Source organism: Sinohyriopsis cumingii, chromosome 18 (genome assembly GCF_028554795.1).
Source record: "Sinohyriopsis cumingii isolate HCF-2022 chromosome 18, ASM2855479v2, whole genome shotgun sequence".
Lineage (NCBI taxonomy): Eukaryota > Metazoa > Mollusca > Bivalvia > Unionida > Unionidae > Sinohyriopsis > Sinohyriopsis cumingii.
The window spans coordinates 28249188-28271405 of record NC_142978.1 but is presented as its reverse complement, the minus strand read 5'-3'; the positions used below and the strand labels follow the sequence as shown (position 1 = coordinate 28271405).

At 34.3% G+C, this 22218-nt stretch overlaps 1 protein-coding gene across 1 annotated transcript in view; it reads right to left on the bottom strand.

Moving 5' to 3' along the window:
• The window catches only part of LOC149776288 (ATP-dependent RNA helicase DDX42-like), a 99462-nt gene that overhangs the window by 76137 nt on the left and 1107 nt on the right, over positions 1 to 22218 (bottom strand). Inside the window, exons 3-5 of the mRNA XM_089942740.1 lie at positions 15653 to 15800; positions 14239 to 14300; positions 6811 to 6958 (exon numbers count right to left, since the gene is read on the bottom strand). Of these exons, the coding sequence (XP_089798866.1) occupies positions 6811 to 6958; positions 14239 to 14300; positions 15653 to 15800 (358 nt within the window). The remainder of the gene's footprint in view (positions 1 to 6810; positions 6959 to 14238; positions 14301 to 15652; positions 15801 to 22218) is intronic.

Genomic DNA, 22218 nt, shown 5'->3' with positions numbered 1-22218 from the left:
TTTTTCCTTACTTTTCCCTAATAAATCAATGTTAGTTTGTCCTTACTTTTAACTAATAAATCAATGTCAATTTGTCCTTACATTTAGCTAATAAATTATGGTTAATTTGTCCTTACATTTAAATAATAAATCAATGTTAATTTGTCCTTACTTTAACCTAAAAAATCAATGTTAATTTGTCTTTATTTTTACCTAAAAAACAATAATAATTTGTTCTTATGTTACCTAATAAATCAATGTTAATTTGTCCTTATATTTACTTAATAAATCAATGTTAATTTGTCTTTATGTTTGCCTAAAAATTACAATACAAATTTGTTATTATGTTACCTAATAAATCAATGTTAATTGGTTCTTACTTTTACCTAAAAAAACAATATTAATTTGTTCTTATGTTACCTAATAAATCAATATTATTTTGTCCTTATAGTAACCTAATAAATCAATGTTAATTTGTTTTTATGTTTACCTAATAAATCAATTCTAATTTGTTCTTATGTTACCTAATAAATCAATATTATTTTGTCCTTATAGTAACCTAATAAATCAATGTTAATTTGTCTTTATGTTTACCTAAGAAAACAATATTAATTTGTTCTTATGTTACCTAATAAATGAATGTTATTTTGTCCTTACTTTTACCTAATAAATCAATGTTAATTTGTCCTTACTTTTACCTAATAAATCAATGTTAAATTGTCCTTTTACCTAATAAATCAATGTTAATTTGTCCTTACCTTTACCTAATGAATCAATGTTAATTTGTCTTTATGTTTACCTAATAAATCAATTCTAATTTGTTCTTATGTTACCTAATAAATCAATATTATTTTGTCCTTATAGTAACTTATAAATCAATGTTAATTTGTCTTTATGTTTACCTAAGAAAATAATATTAATTTGTTCTTATGTTACCTAATAAATCAATGTTATTTTGTCCTTACTGTTACCTAATAAATCAATATTAATTTGTCCTTACTTTTACCTAATAAATCAATGTTAAATTGGTCCTTTACCAAATAAATCAATGTTAATGTGTTCTTATGTAACATAATAAATCAATGTTTATTTGTCCTTACATTTACCTAATAAATCGATGTTAATTGGCCTTGTGTTTACCTAACAAATCAATTTTTGTTGTTATGATCCACAGTCTCTACAATTTTAAAGACAATCAAGATATATTGCTCCCTGTTATTTCCAAAAGGTAAATGTACTGTAGAACTGCTCTTTGCTCTAATGTTTGTGAATGCACAATTTTATCATCAGCATCTTCCCAGTTATTAACCAACCATGTTTATCTGACTTGGTGATTCACTCAGCATTTATCCTGTTAGCACCTTTAACTTTGACAGAAAATACAATCCCACTCTTTAAATATGAATATATCACCAAACAGCATAAGATAAATAAGAACAGTTTTTCAAACTTTACCTGAAATGCAACAAAAACAAAGCTGAGAGTTATGGCATGGTCTGGAAATAAGGTCCAAGCAAACCAAATATATTCAATTACTGGGGAAAAAAAGTCTGAAAAAACATGCTTAAGTTACTGATAGGATCTTCATTCATACATATAGCATTTGGCCAAACTATCTATTACAAGGCTCAAGCTATACATTTCATATGACCAAACTATCTGCAACAAGACTCAAGCTATGTTTTTCCTTCAAATACATTACCCAATCGTAATACCTTAGGAGTATTACCTCTACCTCACAAATCCAACCCTCACAGGCTACAATTTTCAGCTACAAAAGCTGAAAGTTGTCTGCCCACATGGATGGCATTCAGAGTGATCTCCCTTTTAAAAAGGATTGGCACAAAATCTCATCTGATCCCCAGTTACTACTTCCACTTATGCTAGGTAACGTGCTCTCTTGAGAGACTTTGCAACCTGACATCCAGAGTTTCTACAGAGTTTCTATCTCAGAGAAGTATACACCATCTGCATTTCCAATTTTACTTGCTTTTTTCTATCCAAGAAGCATCTCTATCTACTGTAGCATTATAACTTTGTTGTAAATATACATCAGGCTTCCTTTCTGTAGTACCAGCATGGGTACATGCATTCAAAACAATACTTGATTTTTTAAAGTCTGCAACATAAATTAGAGATTTTATACCAGACATGTAATATTTTTTCTACAGAGAACAATAATTGTTTTGCAGCATCCACTTCAGTAAGTTTAAACAACATTGTATGTATGTTTCCTGTATATAAAAAAGTATGTTCATGTTCAGATATACATATAGAAGTTCTCTACAGACAGTGCACAGTCAATAGCATCCACTTCACAAGTTATAAAAAGTGATGCTTCAATGGCTTTATTTTTAATGGCTGCTGCTTGGTTTACAGATAATTTTTTTTACAAATAGCGTAGTAGTTCAGGAGCATCCACTGCAGTGTACAAAGCTTGTCCAGCATATAAAGTTGCTATATTTCTATTTACCAAATTAAGAATATGGACAGGGCTATATGCAAGCATTGCAAATGCCAGAAGGGCGAGGAAGATACCATACTACACTGTTTAGCATGTGTGGGTTGCCAATCAGGAAATACATGTCAAATATGTACTGTATGGTCAGAGAGTCACTTGGCTACAGCACTGGCTGGACAAACTAAACAGAAGGGGAAAGCACAGAAATACATCTTAAAAGATGAAGATACCATTAGCAATGTTGCTTGATCCACAGTGCCAGCATCCATTTATTTTTTAATCAACTGGTGTTCAAAATGTTACCACAGTGTGGTTGAGTTACTTACTTCCATTGTTTAGAGGGTGAATGAAGCTCTTGGCCAATTCCAGAATCGCACCATTGCAGATTCATTACGTACAAATTTAATTTAGAAATTATGACTGTCATGGTCAGCCCATTCTGGAGTTGACCCATTACAGACTCAGTCCATAAAAATTCAATTTAAAAAAAAGCAATAACAAATCTCTTAAGATCCTCAGTGTTTAACACCAACCAGATAAACCTAGCATCCTACCTTACAGCAGTGTTTAACAGCAAATAGGTAAATGTAGCATCTACCTTACTGCAGAGAACATTTAATAGCTACATAAATCTAATAATTTTGGTGTCATAACAAATCAGTGTTATTACATATAAATAAACCGACAGTGTTTCCTATTTATTATAAGGATCAAAAACTTAATTCAAATTCAGCATTTGATCAAACAGAATTAAAATCTTATTGTCTTTATTGTATAAACTGAATGATAACTAGTTTTTAGCCATATCAACAATAAATGGCAGAAATAATACATATGAAAACAAATACACTTTTCCTTTCAACTTTGGCAGAAGCGGCTGCAGGAATTTTGAAGTGTGGGCATGTTATTGTTTACCAAAAAAATGTCAGAAACATGTCTTTGCTAAAAATTCTCGCAGTTATTGAGTAATTTGTATAAAGTTTAAAAGGCAAATTTAATTAACAAAAGCAGTGAAGGAGACCATTTTCACCCCAGATTCTCCACACTACAGTCTCTTTCCAGGAAGAAATCAAGCCGTGGAAGACTCCTGTTCTTCAGTGTTGAATGGGAAAGGATTTTCCATGATGATCCACATCAAGTCACTTTGAAGGCTCCCACAGCATGTTCAATGGCCTTACTCAATTGACCAGGGTGGGTCCCTTCTGCTACAGATGTCCAAAAAAGACCAATTAAAAGCAGATGTCCTGCAGTAAGAGATAAACAATCTTTTCCAAAAATGGACAATACTGTGCACAGCCTAAAATCACAGGGCTTTTACTCAGAACTATTCTCTGTCCCAAAGTCCAGTTCATACCAATTCTAGGCATTCCAAGTGTGTGGATGACATACTTCAAAATTCCAAATGAATTGTATTTTACATCAAGACATGAAATCTCTTGTTACACTCCTTCCCAGTCATGGATTACTTGTCGCAAAGGAAATATCCAATATTTCACCCATTTGGGTTTAGAGTTCAAAGCCCATCTGAACTGAGTATGTCTTAGACAGGAATATGCACTAAAAATCAATTCAACAATGGCAATACATTTTGTGAATTTTGTGATACCATTACAAATGATACTGTTGTCCCCATGGAGATTTAAAAAACTTTGCCCATTGGAATAAACAATACCAGTCTCTTCTCATATGAGGTCACATCTCAGTAAATGGGAAAGCCTCACTTGTCTTAGGGTGGATGTTTCCTAAGGTCCAGCTTCCAAAGATAATAATTTGTTTGGATGCAAGTAGAGTGGTCTGGGGTGCCCATCTCCTTTGATCCCTTCATATCAATATCCTAGAGATGAAGGCCATACTGAAAACATTTCATTGGTGGAAGGAGAAACTTTTTTTTTTTTAAAAAGAGCATACTCATTTTATCAGACAATTCCACTGTGAATTATCTTAGAAGGCAAGAAGGAACCAAATCCCTTGTTTGGAATTTTCTAATGTGGTGACATCAGCAACAAATCCATGCACAAGTTCATCATATTCCTGGCAGACTAAATGTATCAGTGGAATTTCTTTCATGACGGAATAAACTAACACCACAACAACAGTCGCTTCATCACTCAGTTTTTAGTCATATCTATACCTGTTGGGACTGACTACTGGATTTATTTGCAACAAGGTAAAACACAAAACTCCCAACCTTTGTTTTCCCACTCATGGATCAAAAGGCCTTGGTAGTTGACACTCTTTCCACACACAGAATCATTTAAACCCAATCACTTATCCTCCAGAGCATGATTCCAGACAGTCTGCAAAAGGCAAGAGAACTGGAGTGCTGCCTTATCTTGACTATTCCCATCTAGTGGGCAAATCATGGATAAAGGACCAGATAAATCTAGCTATTGAAATTCCAAGGAAAATAGTATGATTTCCTCAACTGTTCAAACAACCTCAATGATAACAGTTTCATCCAAATCCAGAAAATTATTTGAACCTTCATGTTTATATCATATTAAATAAGCCCTCATTAACAAGCAGTTCTCACAACAAGTAGTGGAAAGAATCACTCAGATGAGAAGGGTGATTAACTCGGAAAGTGTGTGAAATGAAGAGAAGAATTTTGTGGGTGCATGCAAGGATATGCTTTTGCACTTAAGGCACCAATACCCCAAATAGCAAACTTTCTACTATGGCTTTTTGAAGGGAAGAAGAAGTTAGCTTCCTTCATCATAAAAGGTTACCATTCTTCAATCTCTGACCTGTTGCATCACCAAAGAAGAGAGGATATATTACATAACAATGACATTTCTGATTTTCTGGCAAGTTTTGATATGTTACACCTGAAGGCAATGGACTGCGTTCAAGTGGATTTTATCATGGTTGAATAATTCTTGAGATCATCATTGATTCACCTCTCATATTAGAGCTGCGTCCAATTAGTCCTAGCAACAGTAGATAGAACCTGTCCATGGACATGCCTTGTCCATCAACTCAAACTGTCTACAGTTCCGTCATGATGGGTTATAACTGTCTACATTTCCGTCATGATGGGCTATATCATTCACAATGGCCTCTGCTTTGATCGCCAATCAGTGATTTGTGGTGAAACTTCTTTCCAACCTGGATCCTTCAACCCACAATAGGACCCAGTGGAGGCTTTGAAGTGTACCTAAACTGAATCATGCCAGTCGAAAGAGGGCGTATTTCACATATTTGTACCTTTGAAGGAGGGAAGGGTCAATATCTCAGCCCAGGCTTAAAAGTCCTTTATAAGAAGGGTTATTTGTTCTGCACACAGAGATAACCCTAAGATGAAAAGAAGTTGTTACACATTTCAGCATATGAGGTTAGAGCAGTCAAATCAAGCAATGCATTTAGGCATTATTGTTTCTCCGTACCTATAGATCTTTCATCCAAAATGCTTCATTTAGACTTTGTGGGACCTGTAGCCACAGTACAAAAGGCTACCTTGCTGGGTTAGTCTGGCGACTTCTCCTGGATATAACAATATAACTTCTGCTGGACTTGTGAGAGACAATTTTTTTCCTGTTCTCCCAAAAGCCCTGTCTCTGCATATGCATAGCTGTAAACCCCCAAGTACAAAAATACTGACTGCTTATGACAAAAAATACTGATTTTCAGGAACAAATATTGATTTTAAATTTTTTAATGCATATGTAACTATTTACAACATCTACAACAATCAACAAAGTTGGACAGTCCTTACTTTTCAGGTTAGGATCATAAAATGTAGCAAAAAGTAACTAATTCATTTTGTGCACAAAGTGTGTCAAAACCATTTGAATCAACATACAGTGTAATACATCTGATTAAAATGTTTTCATAAACTTTTTGATGACACAAAGACCAGAAGAGTTTATTTATTAAGGAGTGAGCAGCTTTCCTATTTGGCCCTAATGTAGCTGCCTCCCTTAGACCTCTTTGCAGTAGCAAATATTGACTTTTCCAGCACTCAGAACAAACATGGCAGTTACAAGTAAACTGACCAGTCATTTTATCAGCATGTATTGAAAGAATTGTTTTCTGCTGTATATCAATATGAATTATATTTAAATAATTCATGCATGAAAAAAATTCAGTACTTTTAGTGACATTTTGATAAAATGATGTGAAGATTCAATAAGAGATGTTAACATCATTTGTAATGCTGTGCAGAATGAATGATACAACAGCATGCATTCCACTCCAGTAGTAACTGAGGTACATAGGGAATTCGGTACCAATTCCTACATCAAGAATAGATTACTAATTTTATAACAAAACATGAACAACTTTAAAAGACTGATAGATTGTTTTCCTTAAGTTGCCCTTGTAGGTCAATATTGGAATTACTGCCCCCTGGAATAGAATAGATTCCTTACTTTTTGTTTATAGATAGGGTTGCCATCATTGTCATACTCTATCTCCAGTTCATCATCATCCTGTATCACCCCTGCCATTGGATTCTCCTCCATATAGCGAAAATAGGACTCCTGATCATCCTCCTCCTCAATGTCATCTCTCTGTCCCCTTCAAATATAAAAATGTCATGGAATTATATTACAAACCCAAATTATCACCACAGCAAGAAAACCAAACTACTATGGCCTACATTTTTATGGGTAAGAATATAAATCCAAAACTAGATTTTTGTTTTAAACCCCCAAACAACTGCATAACAATAAAAGAAAAAAAGCCAGAGTCCAAATAATTCAAAAATGTAGAACAAATTGAACAACTGAACCAGTGATCTACAAATGTATACAAAGATGCACACCAAATTTTAATTGTCTGCCTCAAGTGGATTTTCCTCAACTGTGCTAACAAGATATTAGTCCAAAACATTAAAATCTGTATATACAATTGAAAACAAAGCTGGTAATGGCCTAAAAAGTCAACAACTTAAACCATGGTAGAGTGTGTAAATTTTCAAGACTCTGTATTTAGTAGTATTTATGGTATGGTACTTTAATGAATTCAGGCAGATGAAGCAGCTATGTAAAATTCCCTTTTCTGTAGGGGAATAAACAAGAATGTACTAACCATGACTATAATTGAATCAGTTGAAAAGAGACAGAACTAAATGCTACATGAGATTTGCTCATCTGGCTGACATCTGCCTAACAGATAAATTCAAGAAAAGGCTTAAGTGGGTCAGAGAATTTGCTCATCTGGCTGACATCTGCCTAACAGATAAATTCAAGAAGAGGCTTAAGTGGGTCAGAGAATTTGCTCATCTGGCTGACATCTGCCTAACAGATAAATTCAAGAACAGGCTTAAGTGGGTCAGAATTTGCTCATCTGGCTGACATCTGCCAAAAAGATAAATGCAAAAGCAGTCTAACAAAAAAAAGAAAGGATCAGTATAATATTTACTACTGAAATTCTTTCTTGAGTTGCATATTTTATGAAGATAAATCATTCAAGATTTCTCCAGATTTAAAGTCTTGTATTTAATGGCACATCAATATAATTTGTCAAAAGGGTCTCTATGCCAGTATGCTTTCTGTCAAAAAGGTCTCTATGCCAGCCAGTATGCTTTCTGTCAAAATGGTCTCTATGCCAGTATGCTTTCTGTCAAAGTTGGTCAAATTCTGCAAAGTGTTTTTTTATAGATAAATTTACGTAAATGTTTTTAATTTTTTCTAACAGCAACCATATCTGATGACCAAACAACATAATTTCTATAAATGCGAAAGACCTTCAAGGCAGGATGTTTTCAAATTCTGTTCAGCAGCTTTATAGAAGTTACTAAAAGATTTTCTATTTTAAGCTGCAGCAGCTTTATTTAATGGCAGAGTGGCATCATTTGTTTACAACTGAAAAGCCCTTCAAGCCAAAATGCTTTCTGCCAAATTTGGGGAAATTTTTGGAGAAGTCAATCGATGAATGTTCTTTTTGTAGTTTATTTAATTAGTGAATCAGCATAATTGGTATCAATTTGAAAGATCTTCATGCCAAAATGTATTTTGCTAGGTTCTGTCAAATTTGGCGACCACTCTGGTGGCCGAAGTGGTTAGAGCATCAGCCTCATAAGAGGGAAGTTACGGGTTCAAACCGCAGCCAAATCATACCAAAGACTTACAAAAATGGCGCTAGCTGCTGCCTCACTTGGAACTCTCAGCATTAAAAGGTTAGTGTTAGAACTGGTCGGTCTGGTGTCATGATAATGTGACTGAGTGGGATATAATGCTACATGTCTGAGTCATGATGCCCCAGTGCTAGACATCACTATAAACTGCCATACTGCAGAAATCATGGCCATATGACAATTGTTTTTTAAAAAGCTATATTATAAATCCAAATCACACACACAAATTTGGATGAGCAGTTCTTAGAAGTCTTATGAAAGTTTTTATACTCAAAATGGTGTCCATATTTGATTGCATTATTTACATGAACTTTAAATGATTTTATGCTAAGATGCTTTCTGTCATATTGGGTAAAGCGGCCCCAAGTGGCCAAGTGGTCTAAAGCACTCTCCGTTATGGGTCACTGCCATCTCACCTCTGTCTGCGCCAGTTTGAGTCTCGGATTTGGCCAATGTGGGTATGTGAGAAAGCTTGCCAGTAGCTTCTCGTGGGTCGGTGGTTCTTACCGGGGTTTTCCCAGGTTCTTCTTCCACCATTATTACTGGCCGCCATGTGTAGCCTATCGTGTGCTGAAAAATGGCATTAAACCCTACAACAACAACAACAACAACAACAATATTGGGTAAAAATCTGTTAAGTGGTTACTGAGAAAAGGTAATTTAATTTTTTTCTGTTTTTATTAATGGTGACCATATTTGATTGTAGATCAATTTTATTTGTACAAAAATTGAAGTCATTTAGTCCATGATGCTTTGAGTCAAATTCAGTCATTTCTGAGAAGCCCTAAAAATGTTTTTATAATTTTAGTAACAGTAACCATATCTGAGGTTGAATTAGAATCATTTTAACAAATTTGAAAGTCTTTCATGCCAAGATACTTTCTGTTAAATTCGTTAAAATTCTGTTCAAAGAAGACATTTTAAAATTTTCTATTTTAGACCTGATGGCCAGATCTGAAGGCATATGGACCACCAGTTTGAAGGAGCTTCATGCCAGCAACCTGAGTCAAATTGATCCAGTTTCTGAGATTGTTTAAAAGATGTAAATAGCAATTGTGAATGGATAATGCATGAGCCATGAAGGACTATACCAAAACTCACGTGGTTGTTTGGACAGGTGAGTTAAAAGCTGAATGTAATCAACACTGTTTTAACAGTTTGTATTACGTTTCTGATTGACATTTGCTACCTATGAGTAGTACAAGTTCTCCTAAAAAAAGATAAGGACTATACACACAACATTTAGAAATGGAAATAAATCTAAAGCTTTAAAACCGACAACTGTGGTCTCAAAAACAGCAACTATGTAGTAGAAAAACTCAAACCTTTGTTCTGTTGACCTTCCTATACAAGAAATCATGTTTGTGTTTCAGTTATGAAATTACAGACCTCTCTCTTTTTCAGTGAAATCTTTTCTGCAATGGATATGTGAACTCCTTTCACTGGGGGATTGGGCAGAGGGATAAAATGGGTCTTTGTAAGGTGAACAAAAAAGTGAACCTAACATGTACACATGAAACAAACATGGACATGGTTTTGTGAAAGATGAGGTGACACGTAATAATGAAATGGCTTCCCTTGCCTAGGCTTTAATAAGAGGAAAACAACTATGCACATTATACAAATCTCTTGCCTAGGCCTTTACGGAGGAAAGTTACTGAACACATTATACAAATTCCTTGCCTAGGCCTTTATAAGCAGAAAGCCACTGTGCACATTATACAAATCCCTTGCCTTGGCCTTTATAAGAGGAAAGTTACCATACACATTGTACAAATGCCTTGCATAGGCCTTTATAAGAGGAAAGTTACTGCACACATTATACAAATCCTTTCCAAGGCCTTTATAAGAGGAAAGTTACTGCACACATTATACAAATCCTTTCCAAGGCCTTTATAAGAGGAAAGTTACCATACACATTATACAAATCCCTTGCCTAGGCCTTTAAGAGAGGAAAGCCACTGTGCACATTATATAAATCCCTTGCATACTCCTTTATAAGAGGAAAACATCTATAACATTATGCAAATCCCTTGCCTAGATCTTTAAGAGAGGAAAGCTACTGCAAACATTATACAAATCCCTTGTATAAACAACAATACTAAAAACAAAATATGAACTACAAGAATCAAATTGTCAACAATTAGTTTCAATCCCAAGAATGATCACTTAAAATATCATCTAGTTTTCACTACAAGTAAAACAGCATCTCTATTCCACCACAGAAATTTACACTATACCATATGTGTGTGTGTGTGTGTGTGTGTGTGTGAATGACCATCATTAAATTAAACAATGAAAAATATACCAAGCAACATATACACACAAAAATCATTGAAAATAAATGTTATTTAGTAAATAGTCTTAAATGCTTTAAGCACTAACTGTAAGGAATAAAATTGGGATATAACATGGGTTCAAGTGGGGAAAAAAAATGAATTAACTGTGGTACATGTATGGTATCTAAATATATGTAGCTTGAAACTGCATATCTGAACTGCTGTCAAGATGAATTCATACAAGTTTTAAGTACTGATACTCAAATGTCACCAATCAAATGGAACTTTCATATTTTGCTGGCTTTTTCTTCCTTTTGTTGGCTCATTTTTATCACAAGTCCAATTCCCAAAAAATTCTTCTTCTTCTTGTTGTTGTAGGGTTTAACGCCATTTTTCAGCACATGATAGGCTATATACGGCGGCCAGCATTAATGGTGGAGCAAGAACCCTGGAAAACCCCGGAAAGAACCACCGACCCACTCCCAAAAACTGAAAACATTTTTCTGAATAATTTTTACAAGTCAACATACTTTTATGCACTTGTTTTTAAAAAGTACCCACTTGTTATGTATATTTGATTTAATTTATATTTGATTTAATTTAACTGTTTGTTTGTTAGTTTCAAATTTTGTATTTTATTTTTTTAATTCCATTACATGCCATTGTAATGTAATTTTTTTTACTGGATTTGATATTTTCCAGAAATTCAGTTCAATTTTTCGAAAACCTAATATCAGAACTTTGTATCTAAAAGCTGACCTAGTTCCTGACCTTATTTCATGATTGGAAGTAAACAGCATTTTCTTTTTAAAAAATTATTCATTCTTAGTGTGGGATTTATAGAGTGAAATCAAGATTGTACTGGGAGCATGTGACTTTAGACATGTAAATAGCCTCTATGTTGTCATTTTGAAATTCTGGTTTTACCAGAATTGTGCAGTAGCCAGATTTAATAGTGATGTTTTGAGAAATAATTTCAGTTGGGCTCTAAAGCATTGACACTTAAAGGTGTTTTGTTGTGACCAGTTCGAGTTGAAATTCTATTTTATGAAATTATTAATTCTTTTGCCTGGGAATATTTAAGTGCTCATACAGAATTCTTGGACAAAGACATTTACTGAAATTTTTTTCGGAATTCAAAACTGGAATATTATTTTCTGTGGTTCAACAAACAACTGTTGACACTTCAGTACTATACTGACTACAGTATATGTCTTCACCTTCCATTCTGGATTTTTGTCAGGAGTCGAGCGCAAATTCATTAGAACATTTTATTACTATAACTTCTAATTTTTTAATTCTTGGATTATTCTTCAATTATTTTTGGATTTGATTCTTAAAACTTAAGTTCTTTTTCTCATTTTTACCTTGTTTTTCAAGCGAAATAAATTTTTTGTTAAATTTGTACAAAGCTTGTTGTCTGCACGTTTTTCTTGTTACTGTTCATGACAGCCTAAACACATAACACACTGATCCTAAAGTGACCTTTAGAAACCACATGTGCTTAAATAGCAGTTATTATTATTATGTCATATCAATACATGTACTGTCCAAACCAAACTCGATTACATCCATGATTTAATTTCGCATCATCACCAATTTAATTTGAACACCATGAAAACAAAATACAGCACCGTGTTTTTCCAGTCCGTTGCAAATACTTATATAAACACTCAGCAGAATATGATTTCTTGGAAGTATGTCAGACTGGCATTCGAAGATAACTACAAAGACAAGCTTAACGCATTAACCCCTGTTGGTTTTTGTCATTTTTGCCTAAAAATCGAGTAGGAAACGCATTTTGAAAGCTATTTCTGAATTGATTCGAAAACACCGAATCCCCGGTGATCTTTCAATAACATACTGCCTAGTTGTGTTAGAAACATTGTTTTTCATTGGTTATTTGACTCGTGCATGAGCAGAAGGGTAAAAGTTAAAGTTCTTTTTTTGTTTTTGCTAAACGGAGCCATTATTTTTTTATCAAGACCACTCTTTATTCCAAATGCACATCTTACCCTACTTTTGCAAAGGCTCATCTGTCTGTTTGCAGTTCATACCGGGTTGCCGTAGATAGGGGACCAAAAAGTCTAAAATCCGAACACAAAATCGGATTCCGACCACGGGCAAATTTTTGGCAGAAAAAAGTCGGGTCCAAAAAATGAGTTTTATTTATCTGTATTTTGTAGTACAACTAGATATTCCAGATTATTTGGTATCATTGTAGAGCTACATCTGTCTACCTTTCTATAATACCACCCACTTTAGTGTATCATGCATGACTTTGATGCTACAGAGCTCGGCAGTAGGCTACTACCTCCTGCCCCGTTAGGTCGTCGCTAGGGGATAATGTGTTAAACTGTTGATTAGTTACAGTGGCTTCATGCCTGTTTATTCAAGTCTAGCCTTAAGCTAGATAGGCCCCAGATAACTACAATATGAAAAGGGGGAGCATCCTGGGTGAAAAAGAGGCATGGCACAGGGAGAAATGGAATGTCCTTTAAAAATTTCACACATATTTGACCTGTAAGATCTGGTCCCTGAAAATCCTGTGTAATCTGATAAATGAGATGGAAAACTTTGTATTGTGAGAGATTATTTTCAATTAATGGTTTTAAATTTAAAAACTTCATACAGAATGACCCTAGCCACCAAAGCTGCTGACAGAGTGACAGGTTGCTAAATGACTCACTGTAAATAAGAGATCATCTTTCCTGTCCAATATCACCTGAAAACTGGTAGCAAATTCACTTACTAGACACAAAGCTTGCAAAATACATTCAACAAATCAAATGAATTGTTAATCTTTCAAAAGCCGATCAAAATAATTTTTTTAAATAATCCTTGGTAGCAAATTTTTGCTAGTTATTTCTGCTATTTGTAACAAACATTATTTATGGCAACAAATTAATTTCTAAGGCCTAATATCAAATTCTGTTTTACATACTGATCCAAGATCAGTAAGTAATATGAAATAATTAAAACCATGCTCATAATGTGTGTATTCAAATGGCATCATCTATCTTCAATGACACAGGATGCATTGTGTCTGTTCTAGTTCCTGTCCTGCACTGAGTAATGTTCCAGAGTTGGAAAAAATATTAAACAACACTGTCACTGAATAAAATTAAGAGAATTTTTAATAGTTTATATGTTCCAGAACCAAGAAAATAATTATCAATCAATGCTACAAACACTTACTAATATCTTTTCCATAATGGAGGATGCACAACACATCTTTTCCATAATAGAGGATGCACAAAAACCACTGTTTCAGACTGCTACAGCTTTTACATACACATCTTAACTACATATATTTTCTGAAGATATTGCTATGAGAACAGGATCTCCACTCAAACTTTCCTCATTATTAATTCAATAACCACTAACAAAAAAAGGAAGCATGATTTGACTCACAAATTCGTACTTGAATACAAACATACTTGTCTTTTCCCTTTTCTTGTTTAGCAGTGACACCAGGATCATTTGTTGCCCGGACCTCCTTCTGAAAGAAGCCATTTTTTCTTTTAAAAAAAGTCTACAGTGATGTAAGTCTTTACAAATTAATATATGGCAATAACTTTCGACTTCCACAACAAAAAGTTATTTTTAATGTCCACTAGTAAATTTATTGCCAAGTCTTAGACCATCCCACAGATGCAAACAGGAAGTTATGGTCATATGACAATAATTAAAAATGTGTAAATTATAAACAATACAAAGAACAGCAAACAGAATAAGACAAAGTTCAAGCCCTTATATTCCAGTACATGGTACTGAATTGCAATCATCATGATATACCAAATATTGTTTTTTTTTTTTAAATTATGGATTTATGGATGAACAGGGGCTGAACAGTTTCTTTTATTCCTATTCAAGTTAGGTCCAATTAGAAGACACCTGGATTCCAATATCTAAAGGAAGTCACACCAAGCATTTAAAGCAGTATACATTATGATGCATCACACTTGGTAGATGCATTTTCTTGTTAAATCTCACTGTTTTAAATTGCTCATCTGTGTCAACATCTTCAGGGGTCATCACAACTGTAAACTGTGACCAAGACAGAGTCTGCAGGACTTTCCATTTGGTGTAATAGTCTGCAGGACTTTTCAGTAACAACTGGGTCAACATCTACATGGATCATCACAACTGTTAAATTGTGACCAAGACAGTCTGCAGGACTTTCCAGTAACAGCTGGATCTAAGCTTAGGGAATTTTCATCCACTGATACAAAACTGTCATTTTATGATAATGTTGTTGACACCCACTGTGCAAATTAAATAGATATATTTTACCAACTTTGGCATAATATAACTCAATTCTGCTCAATGAAATCATGAACATACAAGAAAAGGACAAAGAATTATTTCAAGTTCCTTCTTGTCTTGAAATTTAATTCTTTTAATTAGGTACAAACACAGCTCAAAGGCCCATCATTATAACATGGTTCCTTATATGCCAGGGACCCCATTTCATTACTTGAAAGTAAAATTATTCTCATCATATACTTCATTATAAGGCAATCTCACTATAAAGTGGTAGAATTTTTTTTTGGCTCCCAACAAATGTGTCACAATAAGGGATAACTATGATGGAATGCTATATTGAGGAAAAATTCTATAATGGAATGTGTTATGAGGCAAAAATGTGTTATAATGAGAGATAAATGTATGCTGGAATGCATTATAATGAAACAGAACAATATTAAATACAAACTTTTAAAATTTTCATGCACAACTGTTAATTACTAATTCGTTCACGAACAGTCATGCATGTGCACTGGCCTCAAACAAGGTGAATTGAGCTGGTGTACACCCCAACATTTTCAACATGGAGACCAATGTCAACTTTACCTCAATACTGGCCATGAAAGCATCTAATGGATCATCACTGTCACTTTCCTCTTCTTTTTTCTTTTCCTCTTCATCATCTACACCAGGGCTTCCTGGGGCAGGCAGGTACTCCAAGTTGGCAGAGTCAGCATCATCATCATCAAAATAGCTGTGCCAAGACAGAAAACAAATATCTACTGTTGTACGATTGGGCTAAATAGCATTTAAAAACTTAATTAAAGTACATTTATCAGGAAACTCACTTTATTTTGTAATTAGTTCTCTTTTTATTTTGGTGACCAAATATCAATTACTTATCACAAACACAAAATACCCCTCTCTATATGAAATGTGAACAAAAACCTTTCTGTGAATTTGACTAAAACTTCATTGCAGTACCACTCTTTTTCTGGTACAATGCCCCAATTTCCTTTGTTAGATAGAGATGCCAACAGGTATCTGCCCATTAATAATAACCCAGGTAATAAAATGAGCAACTGGGTACCCGTTTAAAAAAAAAAAGTATTCCAAGTTCAGATTGAGACACAGAATAACGATTACAGTTCGAGGCTCATGTTGTGAGTGCATTTATTCATCATCACAGGGGTTCATATAGCCGCTTACAATTTACTTGTCATACATGCAATATATAACAATACAATGGAGGACACTTCTCTCCTTTCTCACGCAATCTATTTAAGAATCAACGTTGATATTTAAAGCTAGACCATCCTAACTTCATGCCTATCCATGATTTGTGCACCATTTTTCTCACAACTTAAACGTGCTTGTTTTGAGATCCTGATGACATTAACTAGGTCAGCACCTTTTGTTGACAGCAACAGTAAGTACTGATTAAGAAATTTTCAATGACATAAAATTTAAATACATAACACATTTTAAATACAAGAAAGCACAATATAAATGTCTGGTTTAACTAATGCCATTTTTGCCTCAAGTCTTTGGTCATGGATTGAGTATTTGCTGTTCAGGTTAGGGATGCTGTTCACATGTTTGTTTACTGTGGTCTTCTTTATTAGCGGGAAATCCAAGGCAGATATTCTTTCACAGGAAAGGCAACACAAAAACTTGGTTACTGTAAGATGTACTCCTTATACAACGCTAGGAAAAATGAACAAAATGGACAACTATACAGAATGAAATTTTTCACTGAAATATTTAAATACAAGGGAAATCTTTGTTATTTAATAACAATGAAAAAATATAATAAAAATTGACCACATGTGTAAATATGGTCATTTTTGCATTAATTTTACTTGAAACACAGGATTCTTAAATGTGAAACAACTTGTCATAGATTCATTCTATTTTTATGCTACATAAGCAGCGGACCAGTCTAAATTGAAAATAAATGGTGCCAGATATCATTAAAAAAACAGGCTATATCAATGTGACTGATGTTATATGACTGAAAAATGCTAGGAGAAGGAGTTTGTTAAATTTAAAAACATGTTGTATCGGACTGTCATTAAGGGACAAACCTTGGCAGGTCAAGGATGCTACAACAGTCATCATTTGTGGACTTTATGACTATTCGTGAAAATTACAGCAGACACGTAGACTAGTTAAAATGAGTGTTATGCATAAATAATTTATCCATTTCTTTTATGCCTATACTCTTGTATTAACTACTTATCCACATGGATTTAGCCAATCTGACAGAAATTTTAACGGCAAATCCAAGGAAATAGCAAAAATAAATGTACGTTAAATAAAATAAATATGTATATTTTTTATACAGTTTTCTGAAATTATGGCATGTAATATATAGATTGGTCTTTTTATGCTTAGATTACACTTTGTTGCCACTTATATTAGTAATAAATTATGGTTATACCTCTCTTGGGGGTTGGCATGTCTGAACCTACAACAAAGCAGTTCAGGTTCACACTGAATACAGTTTCCCTTTAATCAGGTACAGTGGAACCTGTCTTGAAAGACCACCCCTTCTGCCAAAACATAATGGTCTCTCATGACAGGTGGTCTCTCATAACAGGTTATAACACTATATAATCTCTAAATCTGTACATGGAGAACCTGGTCTCTCAAGACAGGCGGTCTCTCATAGCAGTGGTCTTTCAAGACAGGTTTTACTGTACCTGGGTAACCGATCATTATGATTGACGGGTACCTGGTAGAAATGTCTGAAATGTCTGAAAATTTTGAAATCTCTAGCTGGAGACAGCTATCATCTTGCTGGGGCTACTAAGAGGATAAGGCTGTTCATAGGGAAATGAAAACATGAGAACAAATTAAAAAGTAACTTGATGGCTAGATGTCTATGGTTTCAAAAGATTGAAAATTTAATTTTCATATTATGCCCATTTACTTGGTCCTCCAAAGTTGTTCTAGCTGTAACTCCAATAACATGTGCACCTTTGCCCATTTGTTATTCTGGTGGCATCGTTAAATAATTATAGAACATTGGCTGAAGTGGAATTTGATATTTCACTTGCTTAGTATTTATAGAGAACAATCAGTGCTACAAAGGTAATCAGTTTTATTTGACGTTTCAGCAAAACGGAAAAGTTAGCCATCGTTTGGTTGAGTTTAGTTGTTCCTGTTCCTGCCTTCAAATGTTGGCTGATTGTTTCTAATCCAATATCATGATTACTTTAATGTTACCACGACATACAGTACTCAGGCCATGTTACCACAGCATATAGTAATATAGTACTCAGGCCATGTTACCACAGCATACAGTACTCAGGCCATGTTACCACAGCATAAAGTACACAGGCCATAAGTGGATATAAAATAACAATGCACTGTTAAGATTCTTTGTCAATATAAACAAAGGATTTGTTTATTTAACAATAGATAGATTCCAGTGCATTTTATATCCAAGCTTGCAGCTTCCTTTTATGTTGTATTTGAATATCTCCACTCCAAACCCAAGACTGATAACACAAGTTTAAACAGCCAACAATGTTGTTGCAAAAAAAATTTACCAGATGGTATACTTTGTCACAAACATGCGAAAAATATCGCAATTTGTGATACTGGCAAAGCCCAGCATATTCCTTGAATAAACTTTTCAAACCTTAATTTTCAAACTTTTAAGAAGTAAAAATATTTTTTGTGTACAAGAAAAATACATGTGAAATTTAGGTGCCATGACACAATCGTCTTATATTAGAATTCATAAACAATATCTTCCCCAAAATGATATTAAACTTTTTATATTATTTTTCTTACTTTAAAGAAGAAAAAATGTTTTCGTGTACGAGAAGAGTATATGCATATGAAATTTGGGGAGCCACACCATAACCATGTTATATCCAAACTTGTTTTATAATGGAGCATGTTATAGTGGGGCCACACTAATTATTTTTTAATTCAGTGATCAGACAGTAACAGAATTCACACATTATTATAACAAATATTACCAATGTCAGTTAAACTTCTCAAATGACAACTCAGTTCAATTAAAATAATGTACATGGTGGATGAAAACTCAGGGGCATGTGCTCTCATCTGCAGTTTTTTGCATTGAAGTTGTTGACATCTGCAAGTGTATAATGTTTTCAAACTCTAGATGCATCTGCAAGTGTATAATGTTTTCAAATTCTAGATGCATCTGATTAACTTCTTCAGAAAGGACTTTGGAGAAGTATATAATTTGACAAAAAAGCAATCTTTTAACATGTAACTTTTAAAATGTAACTTAGAAAGAGTGGGGTATAATGAAAGAAAATACTAATTTGAAAAATGGGTAAAGACCATTATTCAATAAATAAACCAGATCCAGAACTGAACATTATATTATCCATACTTTTTCCATTACACAATACAATCTTACATCTAGAATTTAAATTAGGCTAATGTGGGTAATTAATTGGTGGCTAATGTGGGTACACAGAAAAGCTTCCTAGTAGCTTCCCATGGGTTGGAAGTCTTAACCAGGGTTCTACTGTTCCTCCTCCATGAGTTGTACAAAGATGTTCCCAGGATTTTATCATAATGAGTGGGGGCTTTCCCCCCTTGTCACATAAATAAGGGGGAGTAGAATGAAAAAGAGGGGGCCTGAGGAAACAGCCATAGGTCAATATAGTGTGACCCCACTATAGCGCGCTCCGTTATAACATGAATTTGGATATAACGCAGTCGTGGTGTGGCTCACGAATTTTCATATACATGTATTTTTCTTGTACACAAAAAAATTCTTTCTTAAAAGTACGAAAAAAAAACCTGTAAAAACTTTATTATCATTTTGGGAAAGAGATCATGAATGAATAATACAAGATGATCGCAGCGTGGCTCCTGAAATTTTGTATGTATTTTTCTCGTACACGAAAAAGTAGTTTTTTCTTCTTAAAAGTACGAAAAATAACGCATAAAAAGTTAATTCTGGGATCGCATGGGTCTTCGCCAATGTTGCAAATTTGGATTGTTTTTCCTTATTGGCGGCAAAACATACCATTAAATGAAAGTGATGGAATCTGATGGATTTTTGCATTTTCCAATGTGACTGAAACACGTTAACTGTGCCATGAAAGTTTTCTTTTTGTAGGGAAAAAGTTTATGCTTACGAACGCTACCAACAGCGGCTTAAAATGCAAACTAACTTTTACTGACTTGGGACGTACTGAAAAGGAAATGTGCATCGTCATTCGTTACGTGATTGTGCTACATTTTCCCACTGAATTCAGACCAATATGACCTGTGACAAAATTACTGAATATTTTAAAGTTGTGTGTGCATATTTTCGATGGAATCACTTGTATTGTGGATTCAATGTATATGATGAGGTTCGCGGCTGAGTACACGGTGTTGATACTATTCATGCTATACATTAGACATGTATATATAAACATTATTCACGTATATGTACCAATTCATGGTTCTCTAAAATAATCTATTATATATGTCTTCTCTGTTTTCACTACAGGTGTATTTCTCATTTAATATGCATCGATTTAAGATGGTAACTGTGCCGATGAAGCACGTGTTTTACCGCCCTCATTTATTACCTACAACCTCTCCCCACAATTTTTTGTGCGGGTACATCCATAATTTTCTTCAGCTAACTGACCTGGTTGCTTATAACACGGTTCGGTCGATAACACGGTCGAGTTCTATGGCTCCCAACTACCATGTTATAGCAGGGTCACACTGTATATACAATAATTACAAAAGCCCTATTCAGGGATGGTCCTGGCTTTTAAAAAGCTGTCGCCAAAAAAATCGCCAACCTCAATATTTTGTCGCCAATTTTCAAAAAGTGTCGCCAAAAAAAGTAGTGTACATTTTTCCAAGTGTTAATTTAGTCTATTAATGTAACAGGCAATGAAAATTACAAAAGATGGATTAGTTAATACTTTAATTACAAGAAGCATTAACAAAATGTTACAAAGTGTTACATGAAGATCCGTCGCGATTTTAGGGCTGCCCACTTGTTGAATGCAGTTTCAAAGTCTAATTTTTCACATCTGTACATGCTGATGCTCATTAAATTCTCGAGAGATGAGATGCAGAGCTTATTTCTGATGTCAGTTTTTATGAAGTTCATCTTACTGAATCCACGTTCACAGTGTACAGTGCTGACAGGTGACACCAGTAGTCTCTCAGCAGCCCCCCCCCCCTTTATGGCTAGCTTCACAAAGCTTGTAGCGAATTGCTTCCTAAATCCCAAGAATGATCACTGAATGCTGTATAAATTTTCTCGACAAGAAAAATAGGATCTCCATTCCCACGAATGAAACTTACACGAGTCAACACCTGGCAATATTGGACCGTATATAAAAGCATAAATTTACACCCAACTTCGGGATTCTTTCACTCCTGTATTTTGAGAAATAAATAATTATTATTAATTATGCAAAACTGTTTTTTTTTTTTTTTTTTTTTTTTTTTTTGCTATTTCTTGTTGCGGAGTTTAAGTCTCTGCAGCCGTAACACAGGACTGATGGCAAAAGGAAAAGATCAATGAGTAAAATGCTGCACTGGTGACAGATGTAATTGTGATTTAGATTGTTTCCATTTGCTTTGTATTTATACACAGTTGTCGGTACTTCAAAGCTTATCAGTTTTCTATGAAGGTTCAGCAAAACTATTGTATTGGTATATGTATATAAAAAAAAACAGAAGGATTAGCCATACAATTAATTGTATCTGTTCTATTCGCGTCTTCAGAAGTCGGTCAGTTGTAGGTATAGTGCGGTAGCATGATTGACTGTATCGCAGCATACAGTACTCAGCCCAGATGTCAGCATAAGCAGATTATGATGTAACAATGTACTGTAAAGATGGGGTTGTCAATAAGAACAAAGGATTGTTTGTGTAACAGACTGATACCAATGCATTGCTTAGTCAAGTTTGTGGCTTCCTTTCGTTCTGCCTTTTAATTTATCCAGTCCAAATCCATGATTGTATGTAAAAATTAAATAACCAAAACGTATGTCGCCAAAAAAATCGCCAGAAGGGATATTTTTGTCGCCAAGAAGGAAAAAAAATCGCAATTTGCGACATTGGCGAAGCCCAGGACGATCCCTGCCTATTGAAATCAAAATATTTAAAAGATGTTGCCTCGAGTTGTATAAGCATTAATTTTGTTTATTGTTTCT